The sequence below is a fragment of the Setaria viridis genome, chromosome 8 (assembly GCF_005286985.2).
Source record: "Setaria viridis chromosome 8, Setaria_viridis_v4.0, whole genome shotgun sequence".
Lineage (NCBI taxonomy): Eukaryota > Viridiplantae > Streptophyta > Magnoliopsida > Poales > Poaceae > Setaria > Setaria viridis.
The window spans coordinates 36,703,398-36,715,366 of NC_048270.2; the positions used below are offsets into that span (position 1 = coordinate 36,703,398).

General features: G+C 52.0%; 1 protein-coding gene across 1 annotated transcript; it reads left to right on the top strand.

Annotated features, from left to right (window-relative positions):
* The first annotated feature begins 1,682 nt into the window (after positions 1-1,682).
* On the top strand, positions 1,683-10,243 carry LOC117867044 (uncharacterized). Its single transcript, XM_072295754.1, has 3 exons — positions 1,683-8,982; positions 9,072-9,858; positions 9,959-10,243. Exon 1 carries the CDS (start codon positions 2,448-2,450, stop codon positions 3,600-3,602), a length of 1,155 nt encoding a protein of 384 aa, XP_072151855.1. The 5' UTR covers positions 1,683-2,447; the 3' UTR covers positions 3,603-8,982; positions 9,072-9,858; positions 9,959-10,243.
* The last annotated feature ends 1,726 nt before the right edge of the window (positions 10,244-11,969 follow it).

Genomic DNA, 11,969 nt, shown 5'->3' on the forward strand with positions numbered 1-11,969 from the left:
AAGCAAAACATGTGCCCCATCTCAGACTGCATGCACGATGAGATCAGTAGAAGTCGACCATCGTCAAGTTTCGGTACCTGACCAATGGGATCTGTTGGATCGAAGGGTCGCATTGCATGTGCTCACTAACAGGCACCGTCCGTCGTCCCGTCAACGTAAGCCGACCGCAGTGGAGTGAGCCTAAGTTTTCCATTTTTATTTTTATATGTCGATTCCTTCCACATGATGCACGTGGGGCTGCAATGCATCAGAGCCGGTGAAACAAGAAAAAAAGAGTTGCAAAGTGTGGTTTGCGTCCCAACGACCTGTAGGGCTACAGCTTCCCTGTTGACATTGGTTGGCAGCGCCATCTTCGTCTCCACGATGCCGGGCGCCCCTTCACAGCTCTGATCATGTCTCCATCCTAAGTTTTGGTGGACCGAGGGAGTTGTATTATATAGATCAAGGGTTGAAATAAGGTGTTATGATTATTACACATTTTAATGATAGCTTACGATATATGAAGGTGAGATGAAATCTTGTAATCTCTATTGCTTTGCTTAGTTGAATCTTGTAAACTTATAGGCACGACTTTCCTCATGCACATCTAGGTGTACATTGGTGAGTCTAACTGCTATTATTGGAACCAACATATGCAAACATATACACCTTCACCACACATGGATTTTTTTTTTGAAATACAGTATATACTCATCATATAAATTAATGTACACTCACCCATACATTCACATCCCACCCCATTGAGCACCTACGAGATTGAACTGGTACTTACAAACTCAATTTCTTGCAGGGCCTCTTGGCATGCAGTGCCTAATGTTGATACTGCCTAGGTTATTATAGTTAATATCTAGAGTTAGGCCCAACGCGGAGTAGCTGATGAGGATACTGGCTAGGTTAATATCTAGAAAAAGTCCTATATATGTTTGGGATTTAGAAATATATAGTAGGACCTTTCACAAAAAGGGATTTTATTAGTCCCCCTTGCATAATAAAATCACATATTTTAATTTAAACCATAATATATTACCCTCCTATGGTTGTTTAGACCATGCATCTGCCTACTTAGGGTACCTGAGAAAGTAGATTGGTTGGTGAGGTTTGGTTGAGTAACTGTTACATGTATGAGTATCGAAGCATACATGTGATGCGCAATCAGTTCCATTTGTAAAACCGAGTATGACATCTGCGATGCAGATCTTGGAGCCGAAAACGACATTGATGGTGCCTTCCTCGAACTCGGCGTCGAAGTTAAAGATGATGGGGCCCATAAATCCTGCCGTATGATTCTCGTCGAATATCATCATCATCGCAGCCAAGATATTGCTGATGGACATGGCTCCATCATTGATATTTCTACATTTACCAGGGGTGGAGCTCAGGCTTGTCGACGGGGTCTGCCGACCCCAATGATTTTTGGAAAACTCAGTGACAAATTACTGTATCTTATTGTTAATGGTTTATTAGATCCCGCCTTCTTCTGCATAAGACCCTAACATTTACTCACTAACCCCGGTGCAAGATGATTATTAATAGTATAACATCATCGTCATCATCGCTGCCATAATTCAGAGGCGAGGAGAGGAGGCAGCTCACGTAACGACACAATTGGATGATCATGCAATAATAATAGCACCGTCACAGTCAAGCAGGAGTTAGAAGAAAGTGATCGTTGCTGATATGGTGGGGAAGCAAGAGGCAGTTGTCCCAGCACCTCAGACTTAACGCACGATGTCTTAGCGCCAACTGGGCCGGCACTCGTGTTCCACGCGCACCAGCAGCCCAAGGCAAGCTGTGATGTGGCCAGCAGTGGCTGATCAGATGCCTGAGACCACAGAAAGGACACTTAGAAAGGTACCATATGCTGCAATTGTAAAATTGCCAGTAGACCTGAGCAGAACAGAAAACAACTGACCTAATGCACAATGTCTAATAGCGCTCACTGGGCCGGCACTCGTGTTCCACGCGCACCAGCAGTGGCTATTATTATTGACTGAGTGATCCACTCGTAATCCTAAGGACACGAGCCACCAGCGAACTCGTCCCCTCCCCCTGGACCACGCCGAGACCGTCGCAGACAACGCGGACCGCGTCCTGCAGGTTGCCGTGCTCGGCGCGCTCCGCATCGAGGATCTCCCTCAGCCGGGCGAGTTCATCTGCAAGGCCCATCCATAAAAGTCCGCCAAGTCAGAAACCATCGCAAAGCCGCAAAAACAAAGCAACGAGAAGAGCCTTACCCTCGGACTAAGCCTTCAGCTGACGCTCCCGATCGAGCCCCTAGATCACGGCGGTCTGAAGCCCCTGCACTTGCACGTGGAGCTGACTGACCTCCGCCCCAAGCTTGGCCGCTATCTTCTTGGCCTCAGCCTTCCGGACCGCTCTAAGTCCCGCTCCTGCCAAGCCCTCTGCCGCTCCCACCGGATACACTCGACGGCTTTCTGAAGGGCCTCATGGTCCTCCTTCAGCCGTGCGAGCTCCTCGGCATCGTGGCATGCCTTCTCGGCAGCAGTCTGGAACTCCTCGAGATCGAGGCAAGCCTTCTCGACGATGGCCTGGAACTTGTCCTCTGCCCGCCGCCCGTCCTCCCACGCCGCCTGCTCACGCCTGCGCAGGTCGTCGATGACTTGCTGAGCGGCGGCGACCTACGCGGTCAACTCCCCGATCCGCTGCCTCTCCATGGAGAAGCGATCCCAGAGCCCCCGCTCAAGCCGGAGGAAATCAGACTTCCCTCGGCTGCACTCCTGGAGGGCCTACAAAACAATTTATGCTCAGCAACGGAGAGACGAGAGGAAAACAACCACCGGGGAGAACACCGTACCTGGCCACCGGGGACGACGAAGCCGTGCAGCTCCCCCATCGCAGAAGACAGGGCAGCGCGGACATTTGCAATCCTGCCCTGCACCGCCTACCACTTGCCCCACTCCTCGACATCATTCAGCACGAAGAGGGGTCTCTGCGGGTCCTACCAGGACGCCCAGCGCAGGGTAGGCCCACCCCACGCCTTGGGGACGAGATTAACTGGGACAAGGGTGGAGGCCGTTCTGGCCGACCCCGGCGCCGCCGTCCCCAATGCCGCCGCTAGGGCAGGTGCCACCGCCCCTGATGCCGCCGGCCTCGTCGACGGCCCCGGCACATGCGCCGCTGTCTCTGTCGAGGTTGCCACGGCCGTCCTTGACGCCGACGCGCGTCCCGCTCCATCCGCCGCTGCCACCGTCTCCGTCGCGGCTGTCGGAGCGAGCATTCCCGTTCCCGCCGCAGCAGCAGGGGCAGGTACACCCGCCTCCACCGCCGCCGCTGTCCCCGTCGCGGCCGCAGAGGCGGACTTTCCCTCCTCCATCGCCACCGCCATCTCCATCGCGGTCACTGGGACACCTGCCCCCATCTCCGCCGCCGCCATCTCCACCGTCACCGCCCGAGCCGCCGGCTCCTCCTCCACCTCATCGTCGAGGTCTATCACCTCATCGGTCGGAGGGACCCCGGGGGCAACTCCTTGTCCTGCAGGGCGGCCGCGGAGGGAGAAGGCGGAGCAGGGGTCAGACCCTGCCCCGTGCCCGGCTGCGGCACTCTTCCTCCGGTTGCCGCCATGGAGGCCTCCTTCGCGGTAGGCCCTGCGGTCTCCCCGGCGACACCACTACTCGCCGCCGGCAGGGTCGCGTCTCGCCCCACGGAGGCGGACGACACCCGTAGCGCCTTCTTCGGTGCCAGTGGCAGGACGAAGTCCCAAGGGACGACGCTGTGAAACAACAACAACACCATGAAAAACGGCTCGATGCCGAGGAAGAAATAAGATGCGCGAGGAATTCCCACTTACACTCCCTCAGCGCGAGGACGGTGGGCGCGTTTCGCCTCCGAGCCCGACGCAGACCCCGGGGCATCTGGCAGCGGCTGCTTGCCGCTACTCCTCTGCTCTTGGGACGCAGGCAGAGGGTCGAGGTGCGGCCCCAGAGCTTTGCGAGGTCGAGTCCTGGGCAGGCGGTCCGCTCGGCTTGTCTCCCGCAGCCGTTTGGGGGCGCTGCTCCCGGATGACGAGCGTGCCCGACCGGGGGGTCAGAATGAACTCCTCCCCCTCTTCCTCCTCCTCGTCTTCCTCCTCTTCCTCCTTATCATCGTCATCGTCGTCGTCCGACATGACCTGGCCCCACCGCCGCCGTTGGAGCTCCTTGGGGGCCTTCCTTTTCTTCCTCGCCGTCTCCTTGTCCTTGCGCCTCTTCTGCTTCTCGGCGAGGAGGTGGTTCTGCTGCCGCCGCTCAGCGTCCTCTAGCACCGGTGGGCGCGAGTCGACGACATTGGTCATGTGGCCCTACAGACATGAAAACTCCGCGTCAGAGCGACGAACCAAGAAATGTAGGAAAAAAGAACAAGAGCGTGGAGTCCTCACCAGCTTGACAAAATTCTCGTCCGGGTGCATCGGAGGGTCACCAGGCACCGGGTAATCAGCGTCCTTGTTGTCCAGCACCTCCCGGACTCGCTGCCGGATCTCGGTGGCGGCAAGCGCACCCGTCGCAAGGACGGTGCCCTTGGTCAGCGCGCTGGGAACCATCTCAGCGAGTGAGCAAACCCGGAGCATCAGCGGCGCCACCCTCCGAGCATGGTACGCCCCGATAACTCCGGCCCCGGTCAGCCCCTTTCCCTTCAGGTGCTCGATGGCCTGAAGCAGATCGGTGATCCGCTTATTCTCCTTCTCCACTGGACCGTACGACCACAGCTTTGGCGCCGCTTCGATGACGCGGCCGGTGAACGCCGGCAAGGGGGAGTTGGAGTAGTTCTTCACATAGAACCACTGCTGATGCCACCCCTTGTGGGACGCCACGGTCTTCATCGCCATATATTCCTTGGTGCGGTTCTGGGGAGGTGGATGGCGGCGCACCCTATCGCCACCGGGGTCGCCCGCTGCTGACTCCCCTTCTTCTCGGCCCTCTGGTACAGGCTGATCGCGAAGAAGTACTTCCAGAGGGAGAAGTTGGGCTCGATGCCCAGGAACCCCTCGCACAGCGCGACGAACGCCACGATGTGCTGGATCCCATTAGGATTAAGAAGCAGCTCAGCGGGGTCGCAAACCCCCTCTCGTGGAAGTGGGCGAACGAAACAATGTAGCCAACGGGCGGACGCGGCACCTCTTCCCTCTCGGGGAACCGCCATTCGCCCCTCTCGATCCTCTTGCAGAGGAGGCCTTTCCTCATGAGGCCGTTGGTGCGCGAGGTACCGAAGCTTGAGCGCGTTCAGGACTCCATCGCGAAGGGGAGAAGGGGTCGACGGCGGAGGGTGAGGAAAGCTGTTGCGCTAGGCGGAGGAAGGTGAACGGCGCGCAAGAAGGCAATGAGCGCGCGAGAGGGCGAAAAGATTTGGGAGCAGTTGCGGGTGGAACCGCCGAGGTAGGCCCCCCATCTTATAGGAGGGCGCGTGGGAAGCGAAAGAGACAGTCTTGTCACAGTTAATGCAATGCCAGGTACGCCCCGTCACGCCCTCAATTCTTGGAATCCGTGCACATGATCTGCTGCAGAAAAACATCTCCGCCTCCCTCGCTTCGTGGGCCGGCACCTTCCGCCACTTTGCCTCCCGGAGGACGTACACGCACAACCTCCTCCACATCCAGCCCAAGGCCCACCAATAGGTAAAAAAGGGGATACGGGGCTGAAAACGCCCCTACGGCCCATTACGGTCCAGGGGTTCGAAGGCTGGCCCACCACGGGTTCGACAGCCACTCCAGGACACCCTCGAGCGAGGGGTGAGAAGGGACGGGTCCGCTAGCGGCCATATCCAACCTCACATTCGAGTCTAGACCAGTACCAAAGTTCATGGTTTTTCCCCGAAGAAAGGCAACGAGCCCCTAGATCCGATCGAACGGACTCGGGAACTATATGAACTGGCCGGCCGGAATCTGGGGTACGCCACCAGCTTGGCCTGAGATGGACCCCCCCCCCCGAATGGGGATCGGGACCCACTCGAATCGACCTGTTCGCAGCTCTACGAGCACCATGGTTCGTCCGGTGAGGATAGCGTGGCACGGCTCACCCCCTGTGTCTCACCGAACGGACGCTTGAGGGGTAACGATCAAAAGTCGATCTAGTCTCCTGACTGGACTCCCGCAACACACGGGGGCTCGGGGGCTAGCATCGCAACTAATGACCACGCGTGTGGTCGCGATTTGAGGTCTCGAAGCGGGAGTGCCCTACGAAACAATTGGGAATTCACCCTCATCAAGCCACCCACATGACATCTCGCCTGATCAATCCCCCCGGCCAAGCCGAACAAACAACGCTCCCTGTCCCTGATTAACTGCAGCTTGCATGGCGAGCAGAGGTTCCCGACGAACGATGAAGGCAGCCTCTGGAGGAGCATCCTCGCTCCACCACAGGCTCGGGGGCTACTGTTGGTGGTGAAATGTTAACGACCTCCTAATACCTCTTAAAACAACAATCATCAAGGCCTAGGCCCACCTGCAGTAATGATGATTACCACCGACCTGGGATAGGCGAGGAGCATCCCACTCTGTCTCGCCCGACCCAGGGCCCTGGGGTCAAACGCGCCTGACCCCTCGATGGCGAAACTCCGCCTCGCCCGCCCCGCGGTCCCAGGGTCAGGAGCGCCCGACCCCTCGCCGCAAGACTTCGCTTCGCCCGACCCCGGGCGTAGGGGGTCGGACTCATCCGGGCCCACAAGACAAGTATCCGCCTCGGGTGTAGACCGGCAGATGAGGGCGCGGATTTCGTGGGCCCCTCACCGATCTCGCCATAAATGCACCGCAGCTCTGGCGCGTAGAAAGGCGCTCACGCCCCTCGACGTGACCCGCCATATGTACCCGGGCGGAACACTGTAGCCACGACCGCACAGGCTACAGTGTCCGCGGCGCCCCCTGATTCGCCGTAGGGCACTCATGCCATGCGCCGCTCGGCACAGGAGGGAGCGCCGCCCGTTCTCGCGCCCAGCGTATCCGACGACAGGGACGCGACGTCCGTGCTCCATGGGACGTAAGCAGGATAACGGGGGTCAGCCGTCTCCCCCAATGTGCACAGTTGCCACGACCGAACACCACCATCATGCCGGGCGGCGACGGTCGCCCGGAGGATCGGCAACAGGATCCGGCGGCAGCCGCCCTCCTCCGGTGGCTGTGCTGATAGGAGTCGAAGGCCGAAGCAGGAGGCGGCGACCCGGGGACTTGGTCCTTCTCCTTGTATTTTACTCTACTTAGCTTATCTCTTTTACTTCTCCACACACCCGGCTCACCTATAACCCTGAGCACTCCTTGCGCTATAAAAGGAGAACCAGGGGCCCCAATACAAGGAGGACTCTCAAGCCAACAGAACTCACACACTCACCTCTAGAGCATCAGTGCACACCCAAGAGACTTGGGACCGGCTCCCTCTCTCGCCTGTTTGTAACCCCTACTATAGACCCCGTGTGGGCAACGCGAGTAGCTCCTCATACTGGACGTAGGGCTTTCCTTGCTCGAACCAGTCAAACCCCGTGTCTTCCCACGCTACCATCCGAATCCTAACGCGCATAAAAGAAATTTACTAGCCGTAGTCTTGATCCGCTAATCTTTACAACGACACACCCAATAGCAATGTTACATTCAAACACCCATCAACATCCGAAATTTACGTGAGGTTGGAACAGGTCGCCGAGCTGCAAAATAAGGGTCTTTACAAGACGAACAGGGACAGAGATCAGCTAACTGCCGCAATCGGAACCACGGAGCACTCTGGGCATGTTCGAGGATTGTCATCAACATTGCCCTGTTGTAAAGCATTCCAGAACGACCAAGCAAGCTACAGGAAGATGGACCGTTATAAGAAAGACCTTAAGGAGAAGATGAGAGAAATCGCCAAGCAGGAGTTCATGGAGTTCTTGGCAAGCCAGCAACTACAAACGATAACCAACCCAACAGTATCCAATGCTCAAGGACGGGCAGAACCAACCCTGCAACTTGCCCACACAAGATTTGTTGCTCCGAGTAGTGCTGGATCCATTACAAATCTGAGGTGTCCCGTTGATGACATACAAGTGAATACACCATGCAGGTTGGTGATACCTTATGGAAGGAAACAAAATAAGTTTTGAGAGGTCGCAACTGGCATGGCAGTAACAGGTCATGTGTTCCCAAAGAAACCCCCGCCAAAATATGCCTCGATGCAAGTTGTTACAATGTTGGATGAGTTGTGCGAGCTTGACATCCCTACTGATGAGGGGATTGAGGTTCTTGGTGATGCGATGAACCAGTAAATATTGTGGCATCGCCAAGATATCATTCTGAATAATGCATCACCAGAAACCTCATGGCCGAGCCAAGATGTACCCATACTATAGTCAAAAGTTGACATGGAGCAGTCGATGAAGTCACATGTGCAGGGAGCTACCAATGAGGTTGAGTAGCCGACGCAGCCACATGTGCATGGAGCTACCAATGAGGACGAGTATCCAAATGCTATCACCTATTGTAGAAGGTCTCACTGAGGAGGAATGGACATCACTACTTGAAGGCAATGAATGAGTAGATGATTTACCATTTATTGATCCAATATGGCCTTCACCACCATCTCCACCTCCCCAAAGGCTAGCGGTACCTCGTATGGTCAGCATATATGATCATAAGGCTCCATCAACCAAAGTTTACAAGTTCTTAAACGTATTGAAGAAGAAGGCTTCATCTTCCGTTGAGAAATCTGTAGCTTGTGGCACCTCTCGGCAAAAGGTAATAGATGAAAACCTCAATTTCTTTGCGTCAAATGAACTCCCATAGAATTATGAGCATGGCAAACCATTCTTGTATCGGTGGGATCTGCTGGAGGGCCCATGGAAACTGAATAAGCTACATGGATGGGTCATGACCCCAATGAAGCAAGGCATTCGAGCAATCACTGCGCGTGTCCCAAAAAAGGTTTTCCTTGGTGTTCTCGATTACGAGATTGTGATCGATTTCGAGAATTTGCATAGACTTTACCGTCATCAACACCTCGACGCGAATCTCATTACCGTATGGTGCTTGTAAGTCCACATGTACTGCATACACGAGTTTTCCATACATACATATATATTTTATATGTCAAATACCTGAGCGACTACCTATTCTGTAGGATGCAATGGAATGAGGAAGAATTGACAAACAACAGGTTCAAGGTAGCGTACCTTGACCCAGCATGAATTAGCGAATTGATGCACAGGTTCAAATTGACAGAAATGGTCAAAGCACAAATGGAAGCAGCAGACCACAAGCGGAGAAAAATGCTATAAAAGCAAAATCCCACATAGATGAAATGCACAAAGTGTCCGTCTACATTGCAAGAGTGATGAGGAAAAAGGCTGACAAGGATTATATCATGGCAGCTGACAATTTTCGGTAAGCTAGCTAGTTTTAATTACTATTTGTATACTTGGTGCTATTTAATACTGTCTATAATATAAATTATTCTAATATAATGCAGAGATCACTGAATTTGCATCATTATTATAGCCAAACATGGAGAAGCAATGGTCCTCGACTCAGCCAAATTTAGCAAAGATAGTTACAAGGAATTCATAGGTATTATACAAAAGTAGGATATTCCTTGGCAATACTGAAATGCATGTTGAGATTCTATGCACCTAAGTTGTATTACTAACTCTTGTCTTTATATCCTCAAAGTGCATACAAGTTTTACGTAAAGAAAGGCGGGGAGTGCCCTGAAAACACATGAAGAAAGATATGAAAATAATATATCATAGATTTGTAAGAACATAAAATCTTGGTTTCTTTTCATATAATGTAGACTTGTGATTAATAATAACTCATCATTGTTTTATTTGATTGCAGTACCAGAAGCAACCTAACGGTACTGCGCTATGCAGATATTACGTGTGCGAGTTCCTCAGAAAGAATGGGAGGTACCGGACGAACCTTGAAGATATAAGTCTCTTATACACTGCCATGTGCTAACTTTCTAATGGTTATACATCCTAATCTTCATTTATTGTATACCTACAGATGCCTAGCATCCCGAATCACCAATAGTCGCTCGTAGAAGGTCAAATCAACAACATTTTTAGGGACATGGCGAGGTTCATCCAACTCGAGATTTGTCATGAGGATGGAGCATTCTTTGATCCAAATGCCGTGTTGATGCCAGACGAATGCAAAGGTCTTCGTAGATGGATGAAGTAGTTTTAATATTAACGTGGCAAAAAATAGCTCTATTCCAAATGTTGAATTGTGTGAATTATTTATTATTCAAGTTTGTTGAATAATGTGAATTATCTATTATGTACGATACAGTTTTTAATAATGTGAATTATTTATTATTTAAGTATGTTGTTATGTGGTTGGAGATACATATTTAAATTTGGCGGCTAAAAACTGATGGGAAATAAAAATTATAAATAAATCACAGGAAATAAAATATATATATAGGATGTGAAAATACATATTCCTACCTGGCATAACCACCCGCCAGCACAGAAACCATCTGTGCTGGCGGGTTATGTAAGCCTATGTGCTGGCGGGTGGCTAACGTCGCCCACCAGCACAAGCACAGAGCAGTCTGTATCGGCTGGCGGGCACCCGCCAGCACTGACGTCATTTGTGATGGCTCAAGGTTGCTGGTGGGCGCTCGGCCCGCTAGCACAGAGCCCTTTTAGGCACCAGCACAAACCTTTTGTGGCCTGCTGAAAATCCAACCGTGGGCTCCTTGGCTGCTTATGAAGTTACAGCTTCTAATCATGGCCAGAGACGAGACGGGACTTAAAATTGATGCCATATCAACCAACAACCGGAGGCAAGAGAAGTCGAGAGGCCATCATTGGCATCCGTTTACATGTCCTCATATCACTTTGATGCATGCATATGCTACCCCATCTGCAAAAACCCCAACGTGTGGGTGTGCAAGAATTGCACCGTGTGGTGTCGTTTCCTGTTTCTTAGTTTGAAAATTTAATCATAGAGCTCAAGGATCAGAGCTCTATCACAAAGGCGGTGTCAAGAAAGCAGGACCATCATCAACGCACTCACCAATCCTGATGAGATCACTTTGGTGGCTTCACTTCACAGATATCCTAAATTTTAACCACCTTATGCTGTCGATCAACAGGGTCAATGAATCCACGGCATTGCCATGTTCATCCCCACTTCATAAAATCGTCGTTGTCTGCAGGTTCAAGCCCTTCAACCCTATGATTATATTTGGGGCCGAGGACCGGAATGTCCATAAAATGGTGCTGGCATCTGAAGCGTCAGATGCGTGTAGGCTGTATAGGGTTTAACGCCATTAACCGGTTCACATTTGATCAAGGAGATTTGCATATAGCCTGTATTGAGCGCAACAACAATGTTGAGGTCGTTTTCTAGTGCGTAAATATTCTACGTTGGTTCTGATTATATTTACACAAGAAGAGGAGGATGCTACTCAGCACGGGGACAAACTGCAACGACCGGACCAAGAGGATCAGTCTAAGAAGCTGCCAAAATCGAACTTGCAATGCAAGTTCAGAAATCTCTGGTGACAGTTCGGTCAGCCACAAAGAATCAACCATAACTCTTTATTCCCAAAGGCTCTCGAGGCCCATTACTACTCTATGGAAACCTTATAGAGTCTACTAGTTTCTAATGCAACAAATGGGTTGTGATATGGAACTCCAAATAAAGAGTTATGAGTGATTTAGTGGAGATTTGGCAAATCCCAATAGCCACATGAGGCTCCTCGGAATTTAAGTTTGCGGTGACCTTTGAGCTAGTATAACTCAAAAAGCTCCAAGGTCCACTAGGAAGGTTGTTCCTTGTATAAATATTCTTATCTCTAAGCTATTTGATAAGATTTTGATAGTCCAATACAACCTTTTTAGTTTTGGAGTGTGATAAAAAAAATTCCAGAGAGTGTTTCTCTACCCTTTTGCACTTCTATTTTTCTTGAGCGATAACAAAAGTATGTGTCCTCTTCATCGGCTCCCAATTGGTGATCCTGGTCCATTTGATTCAAGGTTGTGTTGGTTGGTTCTTTGAGAGT